The sequence below is a fragment of the Mycteria americana genome, chromosome 1 (assembly GCF_035582795.1).
Source record: "Mycteria americana isolate JAX WOST 10 ecotype Jacksonville Zoo and Gardens chromosome 1, USCA_MyAme_1.0, whole genome shotgun sequence".
In the NCBI taxonomy this organism is placed as follows: domain Eukaryota; kingdom Metazoa; phylum Chordata; class Aves; order Ciconiiformes; family Ciconiidae; genus Mycteria; species Mycteria americana.
The window spans coordinates 27,713,282-27,735,232 of record NC_134365.1 but is presented as its reverse complement, the minus strand read 5'-3'; the positions used below and the strand labels follow the sequence as shown (position 1 = coordinate 27,735,232).

At 41.9% G+C, this 21,951-nt stretch overlaps 1 protein-coding gene across 3 annotated transcripts in view; it reads right to left on the bottom strand.

The window, feature by feature from the left end:
* Positions 1-7,039: 7,039 nt before the first annotated feature.
* The window catches only part of ANKRD26 (ankyrin repeat domain containing 26), a 62,514-nt gene continuing 47,602 nt past the window's right edge, over positions 7,040-21,951 (bottom strand). For all 3 annotated transcript variants that reach the window (XM_075493344.1, XM_075493363.1, XM_075493353.1), the window contains 6 exons: positions 21,623-21,764; positions 19,484-19,765; positions 18,546-18,781; positions 17,528-17,774; positions 9,647-9,692; positions 7,040-8,152 (listed from right to left, as the gene is read on the bottom strand). In XM_075493344.1, coding sequence (XP_075349459.1) covers positions 8,004-8,152; positions 9,647-9,692; positions 17,528-17,774; positions 18,546-18,781; positions 19,484-19,765; positions 21,623-21,764 — 1,102 coding nt within the window. In that variant the 3' untranslated portion in view covers positions 7,040-8,003. The remainder of the gene's footprint in view (positions 8,153-9,646; positions 9,693-17,527; positions 17,775-18,545; positions 18,782-19,483; positions 19,766-21,622; positions 21,765-21,951) is intronic.

Sequence of the window (21,951 nt, the reverse complement as noted above, 5' to 3'; positions counted from 1 at the left end):
TCAGCAAGAAGGTGACTGGCAGTAGTGTCCATGTAGATGCCACGAGTGTTTATAAATGTGAAGGAGGCATTTTTTTTTTGTTGTTTACAAAGATGCCTTGAGCTCCATTCTACATAGAGGCATTGCTATAGATGTCTGGGGATGGGCATGGGCTTATGAGGTAGGAGCAGAATCTGTTCTCCATTTCTACAGTTAAAACAGAAATGGCAAGAGAAGATAAAAAGTGAAAATTGTCCTTGTCATTTGCGATATACAGCTGTGCTCATAAGGCCTGACTAGTATGTGGCCCAAATTATCCTGAATAAAAGATGGACTGTGCTGCTTGCCTGTGTAATAGTCACTGTCCTTTTTGTGCTTATAGCAGTGATTAAATTAATAGCGATAATTAATAATTAATGATTAATAATTCATCATAGTTAATAGGTAGTAGACTGGTCAGCTGTTGTAGTAACCTCAGCTAAAGTAGTGCTTAAGCTTAGGGAAAGGTGGTGCTATCAATGAAAAGCAATTTGCGTATTCAAGGTTGACAGTGTCAAGAAATATAGTTATCAACTTGATTTGCAAGTGCAGACAGTGAACACCATCTGCTACTGGCAATATGTAACCAAGGGGCGAGAGGAGGCATAAGTCAAACTGATGGTACAGTAAAGGCTGAATAACTGGTTGTCAACCCCTTGTCCTAGGGGCCTTTTCTAGGTATCGCGCGTTACCTCCCAGCACCTGCAGATTGTGCTGGTGTGCTTCTGGCTGTCATTTAGAAGCGGTCTATTGCAATGATGATTTTCATAGTCTTCTCGCACTAGCTGTACTAGGAAAAGGCATGCAAAGACATTATAATTATAAGCACATTAAGAAGCAATCTTTCATACTGCTATTTCTTTAAGCATTCTGCATTGTTAATCTGTTTCAGAAGTTAAAAGAAAGAAGTGAGCAAACAGCAACATTAGGTTAACAGACACTGGGATGAGGAAAGATTGGGACAGCCACAAAGAGTGTAAATGGACACCGGCCAAAGGTCTTCTTGCCAATTATTTGGGGTTTTATGGGTAAATAATGGGTACAAGTGACACAGCAGTGAGAAACCTGACCCCTGTGCAGGCTGGGAGGCGTTGAGGCACTGAGGAGTTAAGTGTTGGGTTATGTGATAAAAGCTCCTCTGCTTGAGGATGGTGATGGTGGGGATGAAGGGACACTGGAATAAAACCCAGCCCCAGCTGCGCCCAGGCCCATCACAGGAGCCATCAGCCCATCAAAGGCCCATCTACACCAGCCCAGGGGAGCAGAGAAGCCCAAGGGTGGGTGGGAACCCAAATTTAGGGACTCAGAGGAAGGTACTTGCTGTCTGGGCCTCTCCCAGGAGAACGTCAGCCCCATGGTCCAGGTGTGAAACCATCAAGATGAGACAACAGCTCAGCTACGGGGAAGACTGAGTGTCTGTGCTTGGCTGCTGGAGGGATCCACATTGTACATACCTATATCTAGATACCTTATGTGTACAGACATATGCATATATGTATCTTTGTATCTATAGCTATACATATCTTTGTACCTTCCCCATCAGGCTACTGGATTTGCCATCTTGCTCACTGTTAAGTACTGAGTAGCTGGATTGCCCTGTTAGGATGAACTGTAAACAGGCAAATGATCTTCCAGGCAAAAGAAGAGCCCCTAACGGGGCTGAAGATGTGCTTGATCCTCCTGTAGGATAGTGTACCTAAATCAGAGAGTTCAAGGCAGTAAGAAATGAGGTTTGTGACAGGAGTCCTGGGCAACTGGATGAGTTGGTGCTGCTGAGGGGAAAAGCTGATTGACTCACTGTTGGTTTGGCACTGTATCAAGCCTGTGCCACATGAATGCTGAAGACCTGTGGGCTGATGTCCTGGCCTGGCTCATCGCCATGGCCCTGCCCAGCCATCCTGGGGCTGTGTCTGACCCTGGTCACCCTCAGCAGGCCTCATCCTGATGCTGACCCTGACCTGGGGACAGACTTCCCAGCTGACTCGTTACCAGGAACTTGCCTGGTAATCTGCACTCCTGGTTGGGTGTGACCACAATCTTCAGGTCCACCCTGCTTGCCTTGCTCCGGAGTGGTGGGACTGGGCTCCAGCTGGCAATGCCCCTGCTCCCACAGCTCCATCACTGCTCACAGCTGGAGCTGCAGCTCAGTGCTGGGAGGTACCTCCAGGCCAGACCTGGGTGGTCCCAGTCCCAGCAGCGACCGTCAGGTACAGCCTCTTCCAGGCCTCAGGAGCTAAAGCTATGGTCTCAGTGGGGTTTCTTTTGCTTTGCAAGATCAACACTAGGTGCACAACTGCATGTTCAAATGAATTGGCATCTATGCCAAGGAGACAGATATGCAGACCTGCGTTTCGGCTTTGTGTCCAAAACAGAGAATGTCTGCACAGGCCCTTTCAGCAGATAGAGGTTGCCTCATGGAGGGATAGACAGCTTTCTGTAGGAAAGTACCCCAAAGATCCCCATGTGTGGCTAGATTTTCGATGGAGACCTTGCCCTTGGCTTCCTACTGATAGTGTATGACCGCTGAAGACCAGCGAGCAGTTCAGCAAGCCCATTAAAATCACACCTCTCCACTCTGATTTCAAGCATCATGGACACCAAAGCTGTTGAGACCATACTAGTGGCTGGCTGGCTACAAGACATGCTGTCCTCATTTCGGCTGGGATAGAGTTAATTTTTTTCCTAGTAGCTGGTATAGTGCTGTGTTTTGGATTTAGTATGAGAATAATATTGACAACAAGCTGATGTTTTGGCTGTTGCTAAGTGGTGTTTACACTGGTCAAGGACTTTTCAGCTTCCCATGCTCTGCCAGGTGCACAAGAAGCTGGAGGGGGCACAGCCAGGACAGCTGACCCAAACTGGCCAAAGGGCTGTTCCATACCATATGATGTCATGCCCAGTATATAAACTGGGGGGAGTTGGCCAGGGGGCAGCGATTGCTGCTCAGGGACTGGCTGGGCGTCAGTCGGGGGGTGGTGAGCGGTTGCATCACTGTTGTTTTTTTTTTTAACCCCTTGGGTTTTGTTCCCCTCTCTCTCTCTCTGTGGTTGTTTTCCTTCTCATTACAATTTATTATTATTATTATTATTTGTTCTTGTTCCAATTATTAAACTGTTCTTATCTGAACCCATGAGTTTTCTTACTTTTGCTCTTCTGATTCTCTCCCCCCTCCCACCGGGGATGGGAGGGTCAGCGAGCGGCTGTGTGGTACTTAATTGCCAACTGGGGCTAAACCACAACGCATGCAAATATCATTCTGCCTCTGTATAAACTGAAGAACACGGCATGAAAAATAGCTTGCTATAAAAAAAATTTAAACTGTATTATCTGTTAATGAAACAAGATCTCTAGTTTTAATATTATTGGAGGGCACCAAAGGCTGCACGTAGATATGTATTGGTGCATTCAGGGCTTTATAGAATGCACTTCTCACATGATCTTTCCCTTTTTTGTAGCTGTGATGCTCCAGAGCAGCTGGAGTGTTATAAACTACAGAACCAGGATTAACTCCTGTTATGAAACCTCATGCTGCAATTCCAGTATATGAGCCGTAACTGTCCAGCATTGAAGCTTTCTCTGGTGATGGCAGACTCAGAAAGGAAAGGTTTTTTCCCCTGTGTATCTGGAATGGCCTCAGACTCCAATTTCTCCAACAATCTTAATTTGACCTTTCAGGACTGAATCAAGACCATTCATCTTTCTTCTTACTAATACCATGTAAGACATCAGGCATGTGAAAGAAATTGCTTAATTTGAAAGGATGGGAACACAGGAACTACAATATGAATAAAACTATATAATATACTGAAAAGCAGACAACAGCTAGAGCTGAAAGAGTTGGAGAGAAGAGACTGGAGACTGCGTGTTGCATTACAAAGGAGAACGCTGAAAGGAAAAGACACTGTCAATGCACAGGTGGACTGGCATACCATAAACAAGTAGCTGCATGTTATTTCCTGAAGTATGGAAAATGAAGCTGCACCTTGTCTGGAAGAGGACTGCCTGACACTATGCTCTGGAGCTGATTGTGTGATGGATATGGAAGAAACCAAAGCTTATGTTAGAGAAAGAGCTCCCTGAATAGGCATAGTGGAAGAGTTGTAGTTTGGTAGTGGGAAACATCTCTTCACGTGATGCATTTGCTTGTTCAAAGTCTCTTAAGCAAGGCTGAAATGTATGAAAGGCATTCTTTGTCTGATGCAGAGCCAAAACCCATTTGTTCTGGAGTGCAAAGAACAATGGCAGTGGGGTGCAGGAACAAGCTGAAATTCCCTTGTTCACATGCAATTTGCCTGTATTGCTTGCATCGTACAAACAAAACAAAAAAACCCCCCTCAATGTGTACTCACTATGTGCTAGTAGTATGTCAGCCAGCACTAAGACACCAGGGAACCGGACCAGAAGCTTAGACAGAAATTATGAAAGATAGACACCTGCAGAGAAGATAGATTCCCTATTTTATAGAACAGAGTACAGCTCTGTTTCAGGATAAATAGTGACCTTGTGTATCATCATGTAACGTGGTAGCAGCATCACTTTCAGGGTAGCTGGGGCTGTTTCCAACAAGCAGCAAGAACCAGGTACCCACTTTTGAGAACAGGTTTTTCACTAGTGAACAAGAAAACAAACACATCAACTTTGAAGTTAATTAATTGACTACTTTCCTTTACCCGCTACCCTCATGGTAACAGTTATGAACAACTGTTATGCTAGATGTTAACACTGGCATTCAGTTCGGTTTGTCCAGCAGCCAATAACCTTCACTTCTCACCGAGAGCCAGCAGTAAAGAAGCATTTACCATTGGCTTTTATAGGCAAATAGAACTTGTAGTTTTGTTTTTGGTAACAGGTGGTTTACCTCTATATCCAGGGTAAGGGTGGTGAGAGGTGCCTCTAAGGTAAAGGGAAGGTGAAAACAGGACAAAGTTGGTCAGTATGCTTATAGGAGACTAAATTTATATTCTCTCTGCAAAGCATCAGGGAAGCAGTTAGAGTTGCAGAGGTCAGCAATGAATTATAAGCAGATGCCTGAATATCTCAGAAGTCAAGATTCACTGGGTGGACACATCGGTGCTATGGCAGCACTACTCAAACACAGCCTTTAATCGATCTTTCAGGCCACTACTCTGCCAATGAATAACAATGAAAAACTCATGTTTTGTGGCCACAATTCAATGCAACATTTTGAAGAGAGCAAAACCTGGACAAATTCTTACACTGTTTCTCTTGAAGAAAAAGCAACTGGCTTAATGAGATGTTTCTGAAACAGAATTGTATATTCTGTACAACTGATTTTAAAAATCTAGCAGTCCTCTTACAGCTACTGACCTGAAAGGGTTTCTCTCATACCTTAGCAAAGAAATTAAGAAACACACTTGCTTTCTCTTTGGAAAGAAACCAGGAAGTTCCAAAAGCTGAACTTGACTTATGGTGCAAGCCAGAGAAAGCCTTGCTAAAGTCAAGGTAAGCACTGCTCTCCTTCTGTCCACCACCGTAGAAGGTTACCAGATGGGCATGGCATGATTTCCCCCCTTGAAAACCCATGCTGACTCCTCCCTGTCACCTTCTTGTCCCTAACATCTTTGGAAATGGCTTCCAGGAGGATGTGCTCCATCACCTTCCCATGCAGTGAGAGGAGGCTGACTGGCCTGTAGTTCCCCAGCTCCTCTGTCTCACCCTTCTTGAAGATGGGATGCATATTTCCTGCCTTCCAGGCCTCAGGAGCCTCCCCCAGCTGCCATGGCCTCTCCAGGATCACCAAGAGTGGCCCCACAGTGACACTGGAGATGGGCTTGCAGGTGAAGGAATTGACTGGACTTCTCTTTACGCCCTCATCCCCCACCGCATCGTAACTGCTATCAATTCCTGCTATGCCAGATGCCAACACTGAATTTCCGTTCTGCTGCTCCATCAGCCAAGAACTTTCCCCTCTCAGTGACAACAGGCAGCACAGAGCAGGTTAGGAACAAACTTGAAAACAGGTCATGTCCGAGTTTGTCACAATGACAACACAAAGTGAAGGCCAACGTTTTCTGCACCAGCTTTCTCTGTGGAGAGTCGCTACAAAGTACCAAAAGCTGAACTTCTCTTTGACCACTCTGGTGCAGGCAGGAGAAATTTCTTAACACCTTTTCCCTTTGCGGGCTACAAATTGGTCAGCTCCCCATGGGATTAAAACCTGTGGGATTTGCCAGCATCTTATGGCTACCAGAAGCTCACCCACTACCTTCTGCCCAGACCAAAAGAAGGATTGCGCTAAAATACAGGAAGAGTCTGGGAACTTATTATTAGCAACACCTCAACTCTGGTCCACGATCTTGACACAATTGTGCTTCAGGCCTCCCCCGAGGAAAAGGACACAGACACATGCTGGCCTTTTGCCTGGCCTCCAGGACAAGCTGAAGATGCAGCTGTGAACAGAGCTGAAGTGAGCAGAGGAGAGCTCTGGGGAGTTCTATGGGCAGGGAAGGGGGTGGAAATCAAAGTCAAGAAGGGGAACAATAAAACAAAGACATGTACTAGATTACAAAGTTTATTAAATATCAAGTTGGAACGGAATGCCTGGAATTAAATACAGTGTATTAGCTTCACAAAAATGTATTAACATAAAAAAGATCAGAGTGTCACAGAAGCATTCATTGCTTTCCTCACTCCTTGTTAACTCAAGTCCTTGAATTAGTGGGTAAAACCCCCAAATTTTTCCAGTCTTAATTCATCTCAGTACAACCATTCTTACTTTTCCAGAATTGGGTCTTTGTTCTATAATCCTCCGATTGCTAGTGACTTTTGTAGACACAAAATGACAACTTCAGATCTTCAGTAACAACAAGCAACTCCCTGAAATAAGTAAAACTGATTGTTTTATTGACACAAATGTCCCACAACACTGGCCAACATCTGGGCTACAGCCACCATATCATCAGCTGCTAGGATAGCCAATCTTTTTGTTGCTGCTATCACACTAGTTTTGGAAAGTACCGAGGAGACTGAAGGTTGGTATATTAACATTCCTTCCCCCCCCCCCCCCCCAGATGAAGTGTTTCAGGTGCACCACAGGTGTTGACGTAGGAACTGCAAATGTCTAAAGCTGCAGCAATTTTTAATACAAAAATCAACATGAATACCATGAGAGGCAATGGGCACAAACTGAAACACAGAAGATTCAGTCTGAACATCAGGAAACACTTTACTGTGAGGGTGACTGAGCACTAGCACAGGTTACCCATGGAGGCTGTCGAGTCTCCATCCTTGGGAGATACTCAAAAGCCAACACGGTCCTGGGCAACTGGCTCTAGGTGGTCCTCCTTGAGCAGGGGGGATGGACCAGATGACCTCCAGAGGTCCCTTCCAACCTCACCCATTCCGTGGTTCTGTGACACAGAACAAACATACCAAAAAGACCACATAACAGCTGTCTTGGCACTACTATACACTCACAGTATTTTTAAGCCTAAGGCGCATAAAGTGACAGCAATGTAAAGTGCCCTATTCTCCAGCTTGAACACTGGTAAAACTTTCACTGTATCAGCAGAAATATTCACTGCATCAGGACTGAAGCAGCAGGCTCAAAGCACATCAAATAATGTCCTAAGCATTAAAATAAACACTGGAAACATTAAAAACACAGAGTGAAAGGACTAAACAGAACAAAGGGAATGCTTTTGTTAAAACACAGAACGTGAGTGGAGCAAAATAATGCATCTACCTTAATAAACATTTTGACAGTTCTGTCAAGCTCAAGAATCAAGATTAGTCAATCTGCTAGTCAGAAAAAATAGATGTGGTTCTTATTCTGAGTGCAAAATAAAACAACTATATCAACAAACCAACAGGTAAGTGCAATGTGCTTGACATCCATTTAATTGAATATAAATTCTAAGTCTGACTGCAGTAAACATGTTTATCACATCTGAACCGTGGAATGGGAAACCACAGATGCACTATGTAAACAAAATGATTTCCAGAGCCTTTCCCTAGCATTTTGTTCAAATCAGGTAATTTTTGGTTAAAACATCACGGTACTCCTGTATTGCCCTGCAAAGCGGATCCTGGTCAACATGGAAATTTTTTGAAGAACCATCAGTGGATACCATGGGAGAAGCTCCAGCAGATCCAGTTTCAAGTTCAGCAGTGGCTAGGGAGAAAAGAGACAAGACTCCTGGTGTTACTTTTACAGTAGACACGGCCAAATAAGTCACTGTAAAAACATTATGGGTAACTGGAGAGACTACAGTCCAGAAAGATTTAAAAACTTCCAAGGGAACATAACAATGAAAGGGCTAGGCACAAAGGAAAAAACACTTTTTTTTCCACATTTGCTTATCAATCAATGGTTTTTCTAAAGCTAGTGAAAGAAATTCCAGAGGCTACACACTGAACACCTTCAGGGAATCCACAAATGACTCCTGCTTACACCAGTGCTAAGTTTAGCTCCCTGCAGACTTCTTCAACCTCAAGGGTCTGTTTTCCTTAAATGTTCAAACCAGTGATTTATTGGAACACTACTCCTAAAAACCAGCTTCTGCATTCACTGTGACAAACTTTAAAAGAATCTGCCTGTGAAAACGCAAACACCTTTGCACTGCAGTCAGGCCAGGCCAGGATGTCTCCCAGCCTGGCACCTTCTCTAAGGGGGCGTCTTTGTAACTCGCTCTGGAGAAACCCTCTTTCCACCATGCAAACGCATACTCAATGAAAGCAAACCCACGTTGCCATCTTTCTCCAGCTGCCTCTTCCAGACAAGGTCCCCAAACCAAAACACACTCTATGACTCCTAGCAGATGCGCAATTATATTCAAAATGCACATGGATGCAATGCAATGGCTTTATGTCCATTCAGACATATGGAAAGAGCTATGAAGCAACAGCTGAAAACTCTTTATATGATTAAAAGCATACAGGAACAGAAGGAAATGCTCTCAGGGGCTACCTGCTTTGAAATAGCACCAATCACTGCAAAGCAGTGAGACTGGAGGAACAATTATGAAATAGGTAGAATTCCTCTTTGGACACCTGGCCACATATTATAGAGCATGTTTTATGCTATGCATTACAAGCAATCAACTCATGTTTGCCTAAACACTACTGAATGATCTTTTCCTAAGGAAAGGATATATTTTGTCATTGATTGTATTCTTCTTACTTGTTCAAAAAAGACTGCAACATATAAGCTACAAATACAAGCAATGAATAAGAGACGCCAAAAATCAAGAACTAAAGGCAGAGAACGTGTATGGCATGGTTTAATGCTGAATGCAGTTGATGTACATGGAAGGAGAAGTGATGGCTGAAGTCTATAAAAATCTTATCTCAGGGCTGCTTTTATGTTTCATGTTTGTGCTTGAGGATTAACTGTAGTGAAAGGTGACTTCAGCTTAATCCATGTGTATCTGTGTGTGGGAAATGGGTTAGTTTTCCTTGCAGTTGTTTTTTTTCAGGCAACTGCATAACATTCTATACAGTATTTTGGTAAGCAGGAAGTTTTCACATTCAAGCCTAAACTGGAAAGCTGGCAAAAAAACCCCCTGTGCTTAGCACAGAAACTTGACAGCTTTCAAGCCATTATTTTCAAGAGTTAGGAACAGTCATCATCTTCCTTAAAAGCACTCCTAACATAATGACACATTACCTTGTTCAAGTTCTTTAGTGATTTTTTCATCCAGTTCCCGCCGTACCTAGAATTATGCAGAAAATATACAGTTAATATGTTAACAGTTACATTTTTGTAATATTAAACTTCTAAAACATTCTTAAAACCCACACATAATGTGACAAAACCTAAAAATATCATCCCAAATACAGACATCTTGGTTTGGGGTTTGATTTTTAATGAAGATAAACTCTTGGTCAGCCAGGCTGTAGCATTCTCATTGCTGAGCAACATTAACTGTGGCACAAAACAATCTGTAACTCGCCAGATGGATTATAACCGGGCATTTAAAAAAAAATACAGGAAAAAAGCACAGTGAAGGCATGGCTAAAGTCTATCATCAAATGCATGAACAGAATGTCAGCTAAATGCCAAGATATGCACAAATGCCATCCATAAGGACAAATTCAGTTGAGACTGGCTTCTGCAACTTCGTAAGAGAAGAGGTGCAACAGCAGCTGCTGCAGGACTGACATATTCCATTGTATAGAAAAAACACACGCACCAATATTCTTCTTTTCTCCGCCTTAAGATGGAAAATTGAAAGAGCTCTTATAGATCATGCCAAGATTTTTTTGTTATTGCAAATACCATGACACATATATAAAAATATAAAAACACACACAATTTTTTATTGCAAATTTTGTACTAAGAAAAGATAGCAACAGCTACAGCTTCTATACAACAAGTGCTGTGGGTTTTATCATGTAATCAAAATCAGTTTGGATCACTAGAAAGGAGCACTTATCCCTTTCTCCCCTAGAAGGTGGTTATTGCTACCAGTTAAGTTATTCTTACTTATGATTCTGACTTCAAAGTCTTCACAAGAAGAGAACAGATCTTTTGAAGACTCATAGTCCAAGTGCTATATACTGTTTACATTTGATGATACTTGTGACTCCTACATTTTTTCCATCAAGTCTGTGACACATAGAAGTGATTTTCAAAACAGATACCACACAGCTTCCAGGCCTATGACGGCCACAAAGATGCTGAAGGTCTTGGACCATGGGAGCTATGTGGAGGCTGAGAAAGCTGTGACTGTTTCTTTACTGGAGTAGAGAAAGCTCAGCGGGACCTTATCTATGTGTATAAATACCCAGTGGGGGCAGCAAGGAAGATGGAGCCAGACTCTTCTCAGTGATGCCAAGTAAAAGAACAAGAGGAATGGGCACAAATTGAAATAGAGGAAATTTCATTTTAACATAAGGATTTTTTTTTTTTTTTTTTTTTTTTTAAATTGTAAGCATGGTCAAATACTGGAACAAGTTGCCCAGAAAAGGTTGTGGAGTGTCCATCTTTGAAAATGTACAAAAACCTGAGCAACCTGCTATGGCTGACCCTGCTTTGAGCAGGGGTGGGGTTGGACTAGGTGATCTTCACAGACCCCTTCCACCTTCACCCATTCTGTGATTCTCTAATTTCAGTACCAAATCCCTGAGGGAATAAGTATTTATTCTATGAAATGAGCAGGCTCACCTAGCAACATACCAACAAAGAGAAGAACTGAAACACTGTAAAAGGTACTCAACAGGCCATAGAAAACAAAAGCCTCAGTAAGGGGAAGCACTCTGCAAACCCTCACAAGAGGAGCAGTAACAGGCAGTAACTGCAAGGACCAAAGAAATGGGGTCATAAATGAGCAAAGTGGAGGGAAGGGCCCTCTCTCTGGGACTATAGGGATAGCTGCGACCAAATTCACCAGCTCCTCCAGGGGAAGAACCACACAGTGGTACTTTGTTGGAATAGTCTGTGCCTTCACAGCTAGAAGAGAGCAGCACAGATCTGAAAGAACAACAGAAAAGGACCCCTCAAATCCCCAAACCTCTAATTGTTTTCAAGCAGGTACAAGCAGCAGCAAAATCCTGGGGAGAAGGGACCCCCTAACACATGAAGTGAGACATAGGTAACAGAAAAAAAAGCAGGAAAACTAATGCCTAGACCAAAAGACGATACAAAACCAGGACCAATCCTAAGAAAAGCAGCAGTAGTTGAGGTGTTAGAAGAAACCACTTTCCCTCGTTTCTGGAGCCTTCACAACAACCAGAAGGCCCACAGGATGCTCCGCAACGTGTGCGGATGAATCAAGATAAGAAAAAGATCTTGTTTTCCTCTTATACATTCCATTATCAACTTTGTGATTCTCATCCATGCCTGAGGAAAGAGGAATAGGTGGAAATAAAGCTGACAGACTGGTTTCTGAAAAGGGGATGAGGAGCCAGACAGAATACACCCTTGAGGACTATAACTTGCCTCCACTGTCCTTCTTCCCCCCAGTCCCCTGAAAAAGGCATCACAGCTGACTATCCCAAACCTCCTGAGCAGTAAGACAGTAAGGATGACAATTCAGATTCCAGAAAAGCTTCTGCCAGATTAGTCACAGAACTGGAAAGCAGAACAGTGATTACTATCTCTTCTGCACTAAGTTCTACACTGAGGTACTTCTCATCTCACTGCACATCTCTTCAGGCAGTAACATACTGGGTTCCCTTGCAACAGTCATCTTCTCAATAATTCTTTTTCAGAAAGCCGTATTTACTACTTACCCATGTAGGTTGCTTGAGCACAGAATAAGTTGGATCCTGTAAGACTCCATGAGCTGATACTCAGAGTCTAGGAACTCTACTTCAGAACAGTACTGGTACTCCAGACACAAACTAGCAAGAACTTTTTGAACATCAGAACTGGTAAGGAGGGTAAACCAGCCTACTTCTGTAGTTTAAAGAAGTTCCATTATAGCAGATGAAATCCATACACTGTCATCTTACAGGTGGTTAACTACTACAGAAGCCATAACATTACAAATATATAAAGCATGAAAGTACTCTGCAGCAGTCATTCTTTCACTTGGACAAACTAACAAATTCAAAATATTTGCAGTATTAGGAAAATGCAAATGCATCAGTAAGTTTTAATCAAAACCTAACAGCATAAATAGACAAAACATTTCCAGTATAAAATACCACCCAACATTAAACAATACTGGCTACAAACCTTGTCATGTATCTGGCTGCAGAGAAGAGAGAGAAGAACAGATTTTTGATTAAGGAGCTGAAGAAGAAAGAAAAATGGCCTTAAGTTCAAAGGTCTTCAGTGAGAAATAAGAACATGGCCTACATGTAAATGAAGCAAGTAAAAAAGCTAACAATACAAAAAGACTGCTACAATACAAGAGAGCAGACGGAAAACGAAATCAGAAAAGAAACAGAAATTGAGAGAGCAAGAAGCAGACATTCCCTTCTCATGTTATGTAGGAAAACTGGTTTCATAAATCCACTAATTCACACTGGTTGCAGCTAGCAGAGTTCACAATTATTTTCTATGTCAACACACCCACATTAGTTTTCACCAGCCTTTCGCACAGCTGTTAGGATTTAAGCTTGACATTTGTTAAACCTAACAACAGGACTCCAGTCCCAAAAACTCCTTGCAGCAGACATTCCTTGCCTTAGTCTACGGACTAAAGCAGCAGTTCCCAAATTATGGTACATAGACCACTAGCAGTACGTCGTATTTGTGTTTCATCTGCTTGATTCAGTTTAGTTCTGGATGGTGACATGCCAATTCATGAGCAGTTTGGGAGTCAGCGGACCAGATCATAAAAAGACAAAAAGACCCCATCAAAGATCTCTCTACTCCTGTAAAGGACAGGCAATACACACGTACATCCTTCTTATGACACAAGTCCTACTATGAAACAAATTTCAGCCAACCTCCTTCCAGAACATAATGAACTGCTAGTTGCTACAGTCACTGTTTGTAATTACATGCACAGAAATTTTCAAGTACTTGTAATTTATTCCTCATTACTGGAGTTCTAATAAAAATAAAAACAAGCAAAAAACCCCAAAGACATTTGCATGTGATTAGCATTTTACTGGTTAATTACTTGTGTCAATATGAACTTTTTTATATTTTTCAAGATACTTTTGCACTTCCAGTTGAAGCTTATTAATTTCTGTAGCATATATATTTGATAAGGGGAAAGGGGCTATACTGTAATGGAACACATTTCTTTATGGTTTTTTAAAGAATAAAATGTTCATTTTTTGCTGAGCTTGCAACATGACCATCTTCAAAATGTAAGGCTATATGCATAATCACAGACATTTGCCTGTCGCGTTAAGTAGTGGTTTAGGAAAAGTGAAATCTTTCAAGCCTTTAAACTCCAAATTTCTTAGTTATGTCTAAAAGACGTAACTGTGTCCACTTGCCAGAGGAGCACTTCGTCCTCTTGTTTGCAATCAGCACCATTTACCAATGTTTTTTCCAACAGCTGCATGGACAAAGAATTAATACCAGCATTTTGAATAATAGCAGTGTGAAGTCTTTTCACCTCCTTGCCCCTGAAGCTATTGAAAAGCTTTTGCACAAACCAAATTTACATAAACATCCTTCTCTTAAGAATGGCATGTCCTCTACTTCAAATAGCCTTTCTCACCTTGAGGAAGCTACTGTGAGAAACACCAAATCTGCACAGAGAGCTTTGACTAAAAAAAGAAGCGCAAGAGGACTACCTGAGGCACACTGCAATTTAAGCTCCTTAACTCCTTGTCATTATGAGCTTTAGTGGCAGGAGCACTTGTAATCTCCAGCCAAGAAGGCACTGCTCAGCTTGAATTTAAAGGCAAGACAAATTCTGCAGAAGGGAACCAGGTTACTGAAAAAAATCTGAGGCATAACTGAAGCAAACAGTGAAGTGAAGAAAAGGCTTAGAGTCAGAGAAACTCTTCTGTCTTTAAATAATGTGGTGAACAGGCAGAGTACTAAGCAGCACAACTGGCAAAGTACTTCAAAACAGACTAAAACTGTCATCTCTGAATTCCTTCCTCATGTGGCAACTTGTCTACTGAATGACACAGGACTCCTGCAGAAATGACAGCACAGACTGTGCATCTTGTAATTTTGCATCTGGAAACCGGTCGAGATTCACTATCCATTATTGTATGCAGAGGGATACATGCAGTTTTTCCCTTTTGTTGCTTCCTGACTTAAAGCCTTATTTTCCAATTCAATCCTCTTTTTTTAGACGCACATGTCAGGAATCCTGTACTTTCAGTTCCTCAGAGATACGGTATGGCTTCAAACACTGTTAATGACATACTGCACCCAGATGAGGAAACTTAAGCCAGCAGTTCTAAGTGAAATACCTACTTAGATGCATGTCCTCTAGCAACTACTGTACCTCTGAGAACCCTGTTCCTTTTTCTGAAGGACTCTGAAAGAGAAGATCAGGTCTTAAGACTTCCCTGAATACATTGAACATTGAGTGGCTTGAGGCTACAGACAGTGCCATTACAATGAGTCTCAGTTGTTCCCTAACTGGTGATTATAGGAAGAAATATCATGAAAGGATGTGCAGCTGGATTTAGTAACAGGGAAAATAAATTCAGACCGGTAATTCTGAGTCCCAGAGACCAGCCTTTTGCTTTGATTGAGGGAAAACAGGCATGCTGAGATTCCCAGCTTTTTCTTAAGAGAACGTGGCAGAAATGGTAAGAAATGGGTAAGGTCTCTGAAGATTAGCAATAGTTTTACTTGCCTTCATTCAGGGAAGAAAACTTTAGAATTTAATACTATATTAGAATTAAAAGCTAATCCCGAGAAGACAAACTCTGTATAGTAAGAGCCAATTACCCTCAGATCCTCTGCTGACAGCAAAGTAAAAGTCTCTGTAGGTTCCAAACAAGATCAGAGAGAACTTCAGGGAACTAAGTCCTACTAACAAAACTGCACTAGGAAGGAGAAATTTAGGTATATAAGAAAGCCCCCAAGCTAACAAACAGAAAACCCCACCTGGCATCAGTTAATTGGAGACTGGGGAAATGTCATACATAATTGTTCAACTTCCTTGAGAGTCTGCTCAAGGCTGATGGGGTTTTTTTGGGTCTCTTTTTTAAACCTTGAAAGTGAAGCCTCAAAAAACAGTACCAAAACCTAAAAGCATTCCCCAGCATGGCAATCCATCACAAAATGCGAGACACGCATGCTCTGAAAAGAAACTTTATGGTTGCTGTTCAAGTCAGGACACTGAGTGAGAATGGTATCACCATTCTCAAATCTAATGCACACTTTTCTTGGAATCAGCTAAAATGTTTCTCACGATTAGATTTGCGAACCATTTTTCACAAAGTGTTGAAGCAGCCTATGTAACTATTTGAAATATATGTCTGCATATATTAGCAACTGGATAAAAACAACGAGCTATGAAATAGCCTTTAAAAATATTTAATTTCTGTAATATACTGAAGGGAAGCTAGTAAACCAGTAAAGTTGTCTATGTTGATATTGACAAAACTTTGAGATGCCCAGAGAGTTCCAATTTCTTCTGGAAAATTTAAATGGAAAGGACTACCTGAAGAATGTTGCTGTAATTCAGTTAAGAAGCACTGAGTACTCCCACTTTCTTTCCCTTCACTGTCTTTTTTTTTTTCCTGTTTCTTCTTCTTGAAAAAACGCACAACTGTTAACCCTTTTCTTTTAAACTAGGGCAGCTTTTTTCCTAGAGGTGGGATGGTTTCCTCCTTTGCCTTTTTCTTCTTTTAATATCTTGCTCCCATCTCTCTGTCCATTCTTCTCCTCGCTTGTTCCCTGCTCCCTACCCCTCTTGTTCCCTTGTCCTGGCCTTCTCCTTATTTCATTTTTGCAGTGGGTCCCTGAATTTTGCCTCCTTTCCACTGCTTGCATGCAGAACAGCCCTGCAGATGGTACAGTACTAATTGCCTCCCAAGTTCTTTCTGTGATGTATGCCCACACCTCTGACCTGAAAAACACATTCATAGTGATACAGAAAAGTTAATCTCTCCAACTGCCACTGCTACGCATTACCTACACTGCTTTGTCCATTTTTTTTTGTTTTGTTTGCTTTTTTTTAAAGCTGGTGCAGTATGTAGACATACTGTTTAAATGGGTTCTTTCCAATGTGGGTGGGACCACTGAACTCAGATGGACTTACAAGTGAATGAATACTTCTCAGATTCATTCAACAACAGAATATGCGAGGGATAGAACACTGACCGAATAGAGAAGCTTGTCCACGCCTCAGTCCTATGCTGGTGGGAAACTGACTGACATCTGGTTTCCAAATCTCATGATATAATGTTCACCATTCTGTGAGGGATGTGCTGTCACACTGACTGCTAATTACAGGGCATACTTTGACCAGAGGTATTACAGAGGTTGCAGCATTGCTGCAAAATTAGAAAGCTGTGAAGACTCCTGAGGAGTAGTTAACTTCACCTTTTCATGTAATAACACATAGCAGGAACTACAAAAACAAATGCCTCCTACACATAGTATACGCCTTGCACTGAAGTATACAGTGAGAAGTTACATGATCCCATTCATATCATCCTATTTTTGAAGCAACCCTTTGTTGGTATTAATGTACTAAAACAAGTTCCAGCAAAGAAACTGCTAGAATGAAGACAGTGAAGAAGGAAAAGGTGACTCAAAGACATCTGATGGGATTTTGCACTCACCATAAAAAGTTAGCCATTTTAAATAGGTCATACATACTATATGTTAAAATTTAATGAAGAGCTTAGCTGGGAACTTCCTATGCCACGGTATTCTTTATCACAGTTTCTCTTGTAAAAGAATGGAGTTACACAGTTCATTATTTAGATGTCAGTATTTTTTGGTCTTTGAGCACTCTTGGAAATTTGTACAACCCTGACAACCAAAAGTCTTCACCCCTACCACATAGTTGTGTATTGTTTTGATGATTAGCAGTTGTTTCGGCATATTAGACCATATAGTTTAGAACTGTAAATGGATTCTAACTTCAGGCTAAAAAGCATAACCTTGCTTATGGATACTCTTTAGGAGTAGTTGAGAACAGTATTTCAAAATGCTTACCTTAGCCACATAGGCTTCAACCCTGTTTCTTGATGATAATGCATTCCCGGTTGGGCTTAGGAAGCTTCCTCCTAGACTTAGACTTCTGTTCAGTGCCAAATTGTTGCCAAGATGTCCCAGTTCAGTTGAATACAGAACTGGACTTGCAGCCAGACCTCCACTGACAATGCTGCTTGCGATTAAAGATTTGCTTCTATGGCGTTCCTGAAGGAGCTTAGCGTTGGCTTCTGCTAGTCTCTCATTAGCTCTGAAACATTCAGAAGCATACAAAGAATTATCTTTGGTAGTAACGCTTTCACAAAGTTACCCTCCAGGTCTTTGACTATTATTCGACTTCTGAAAGTGGAAGGGATTAAGAGCATCCAAAACAAGAACATCACTTGATCTGAGGTTTTTTGGAAAAATCTATTTCTAAGAAGTCACACTACCTGCAAGGAGCAGCAAGAGAATTACCAACACTTAGAACTTCTCAGCATTAGGGCTTCAAAGCAATCTGTGAACGCCAACTGTTTACATAGCTTCTTCTGAAAGGTATGTCACCTGCAAAAGAACTCTGGGCTACCCTCCCTTTCCCAAGGAAAGCTCAAATCTGAGACACACTGCTAAAATGGAAGCCAAAAAAAGATTTTTTTTTTTTTTTCTTCACAGAATCAAATTCTGTTCTCTGAAGGGCCTATCCTTATTCAAGCAGTAAAGGACATGAAATTTATCTTTTCTGCCATACACAGAATAAGAGGACGACATTATTAGAGATTGGCAAGAAGGCTGCCTGTTAAAACACAATCAAGTTAAAAACTACGCTATTAATGCCATGATCAGTGGTGTTACTGCTGGAATACTAAAGAGAAATGAAGACAGTTCTAATGAAGGGGAAGGCTCTTAAGGTGCTTTTCTCACAAATACGCCATCTTATGCTTACATACATAATGCTAACCAGATGTAGAAGAGGGATTTTAGGAGGAAAATGCCTGAGAAAAAAGTAGTATCTTAATACCACTCCAAAAAAGCATGGACTTACCTTTCCAGTTTATTTGCTAGGCATCTTCTAATTTTTACTTCCTCCAGATACAGCTCTTTGTACCTTTCCACTTCTGCCTGTGTGGATTCTTTTTGAAAAATACTGTCTTGTTGGGTATTTTTTATCCTGTCCAATTCACATTCAAGATCTCTAATTCTGTGTTTTAGCTGGTTTCTCAGTGAAGCATGATGACTGGCTCTGATTTGTTCTAATCTGTCCTGGGAGGCTGCCTGCGTCTGAAGCAGATAATGCACTTTCAACCACCGCAAAGAAAAAGAGAACTCTCCCCGCCAGTCAATTACACATACCCAATTTCAACGGCCCAGCTTTACTCAGTGAGGCAACTGTGCCTCCTCACAACCATCAGCAATCCAGGCAGAACCCTGGAACTACCACAATAAATAATTCTTTTCAGTCAGAAAGAAGCCCCCTCTTACCACTATTGCTCCTCAAAGCTACTATTGAAGGAACACTATCTCTGTAGGACAGGGCATATAGAAAAGGATTCCTCAAAGAAATTATGAGGATCCCTCACCTCCACCCCCTCACCCCAACTTTGGTGACTTCTTTTCTGAGAACTTTCCCCTGTACAATGACAAAGCAGAACCTGTATGTCTGGCCATGACAACTGTAAGTTGCAATACCCATTTAAGGATGAACAGCAAGAACAAGACCAGTGGACAGCGATACCCCCGCCAAGAACTGCAAAATGGAAACCTACCTTGGGCAAGCTTTTGATTCAGGGACCTGCAGGCACATTACACGCACTTGAAAGCACTCTTGCCCAACCATATTCCCTTCTCCCACTGCCCTTCAGGAAAGACAGAAGTACAGCACTACCACACAGAATCGGGCACCAAAAATAAAATACTAAAAAATGATGACCACAACAAAAGTATGTAACAGAGACTACAGACACAAGTGAGAAATTCACTTACCTGCAAAAATAGATTGACTTCTTGTAGTTTTTGTCTTATTTCTTGTCCAGCTCGTTCTTCCATCTCTCTTTTATATTGTTCTAGTTGACTGTGATCCACCATGTTAGTCTCCAAACGATGTTTGAGGTTAGCCACCTCTTCTTTCAGCTGGCATTTGCTCTTCTCCAGTTTTTCATGGTTCCCACGCATGGTGGACAACTCTTCTCGCAAATCCTGATTTTGTGCTTCCAGCTGCATGCATTTTTTAGACTCTATCTCCAGCTGCTGGGAAAGTTCACCAACCTGTAGAGAGCCCGCCCCCCCCCCCAAAAAAAAGAAAAAAAGAACTCAGAGGAATCCAAAATGAGTCAATTCTGTGAAAATCTGTAAAGAGGTTGGCCATCAAGACTGTATTTGTTATCTGCTGAGTCAGTATTAAAAAAAAAAAGTGAAACCAGGCTCTTCTTTTAAAACAAGAACAGCTTTCACATCATTTCTGATAGGATCCCTCAGGTTCCCATCCTTTCTCAGTTCTTCTGCAGTAGGTCACAGACCAAGAGGTACCAAACTAGCAGCATTTCACCCATAGGGCTAGGCTGAAAAGCACTAGGGCTAGTCTTCCATGAGATGCTCATATGCTCATGGGAAATCAAACACACACACACCTACCACCTTCTGGTTTCATCAGAAACAACACGTATCATGCTTTAGAGGGATTTTTACATGCTGTCAACACAGTGAAAGCTTCATTACAGAATGGACAAGACAAGAAGCAGATACTCTTTTTTTCCATTACACAGAAAGATTTGTAAATAGTGGTTCAGAACACAGCTTTTACAGCAGCGGTGGAAGACGACGTATGCTCTCTAGGTCAAAGCTGCTGTTTATTTTCAAAAATTTGCAGGAAGTATCAGATTTCAATAGGTCCCAATGGTCAACTATAGCTCTGTCCTCCTCTTCCCCCTCTCCAGAAACATACCTTTTCTATACCTATTGAACATAAATCATGATGTCCTGCCTTTTATTAAAAAAAAAAAAAAGAAAAAAAAAGTGGAGGAAACTAGCATAGTAAACACTTGAAAGAGTCTCTAACAGAAAGCAGAAGCTTTAGACTTATTTAAAACCACCTAAATGTAATGCTCTTCCCCATCATTCAAAATAACTCTTCCAACAGAAACACAAAAATGCTACTAACTTTCGGACTAAAAATGAGCCACTGCAAAGGCAGTTGACTCATTCTACAATAATACCTTCTAAACATGAACATAGCTCTGATGAAATATGGCTGCTTTAGCAACAAATCTGAGTCATGAGCAGAGAAGTAGATAAAAGGTTACATGCTAAAAAGAACAGTCAGAGCAACCTCAAGAGCACTTCTGGGAACTCTACTTCTGGGTCCCCATGACAAGGGAAAGGTGGGCTGAGACAGCTACTAGTGAGCAGTAAGTTACTGAACTTTTTCTGCATCACCTCACCACATCGTGCCCTGGGAAGCAACGACACCATTTAGAAAAGCAAAACCTGAACTGTTTCCTGCTCAACTCATGCCTGAGACGGGGCTCAAGGGGTGATCTTGGGCAAAGCCAACTTCATACAGTTCTGAGTTATGGCGGTGTTACATCCCTCTCTTCCTGAGAAGGAATTAATCTGTCAGACCTAGAAGATCCTGCCATGGGCCTCAAGCTGCAGCCAGGCCTGTGCCAGGCCTCACTGTTCTCAGCCCTGACCCTCACCCATGGACGTGATGTCCTGGTAGGACTGCAGATCTGCCTGTCCCTATGGACTGGCCTGGTAATCTGCATTCTTGGCTGACCCCACTTACTGTCACCGGACTCAGCCCGCGAGGTCATCGACCCTGCCAGCCTTGCTGTGACTCTCAGCTCGCCCCTCCTCTACAGGACAGCTTGCCCTTGATGTGCCCTTGCAGATACTGCTTTGCATGTAACATTTTCATCTTTACCCATAATGATAACATCAGTATTATAGTCATAGTCACGTACTGCTGTAACAGCAGAAGGAGCATCAAGAAAAGTCAATCAATTCCAAAATACAGCCAAGAAAAAAAATCAACAACATGAAAAGAAGTGTAGGGAAAGAATAACACAGGTTTCAAAAGAAAAAACACTACCACCAAAAAACCCCAAACAAACCAGAGCTCACCTTTGTTCTTAATCTACCAAGTTCATTGACCATTTCTGAATACCTGTTCTTCATTTCTCCCTGCAAATTATGCTGGGACTCACTCTCTCTCTCCTCATACACCCTTAGTTTCTTCATAGCTCTGCTCAGAAGCCTCTTCAACCTGCACGGCAAAATTAGTCAAGAAAACAATGAAGCAAAGGAACCACCAGCCTTTTTCACATACTCTCACGTAAACACTGCAGACATGGCTTGCTTCATTTTTAACGTGCTTGACACACCAGGAATTACTGAGAAAAAACCCAGCATTCCAGTGCCACAACTCACTTGGAGGGTCCAAATTTCACCTG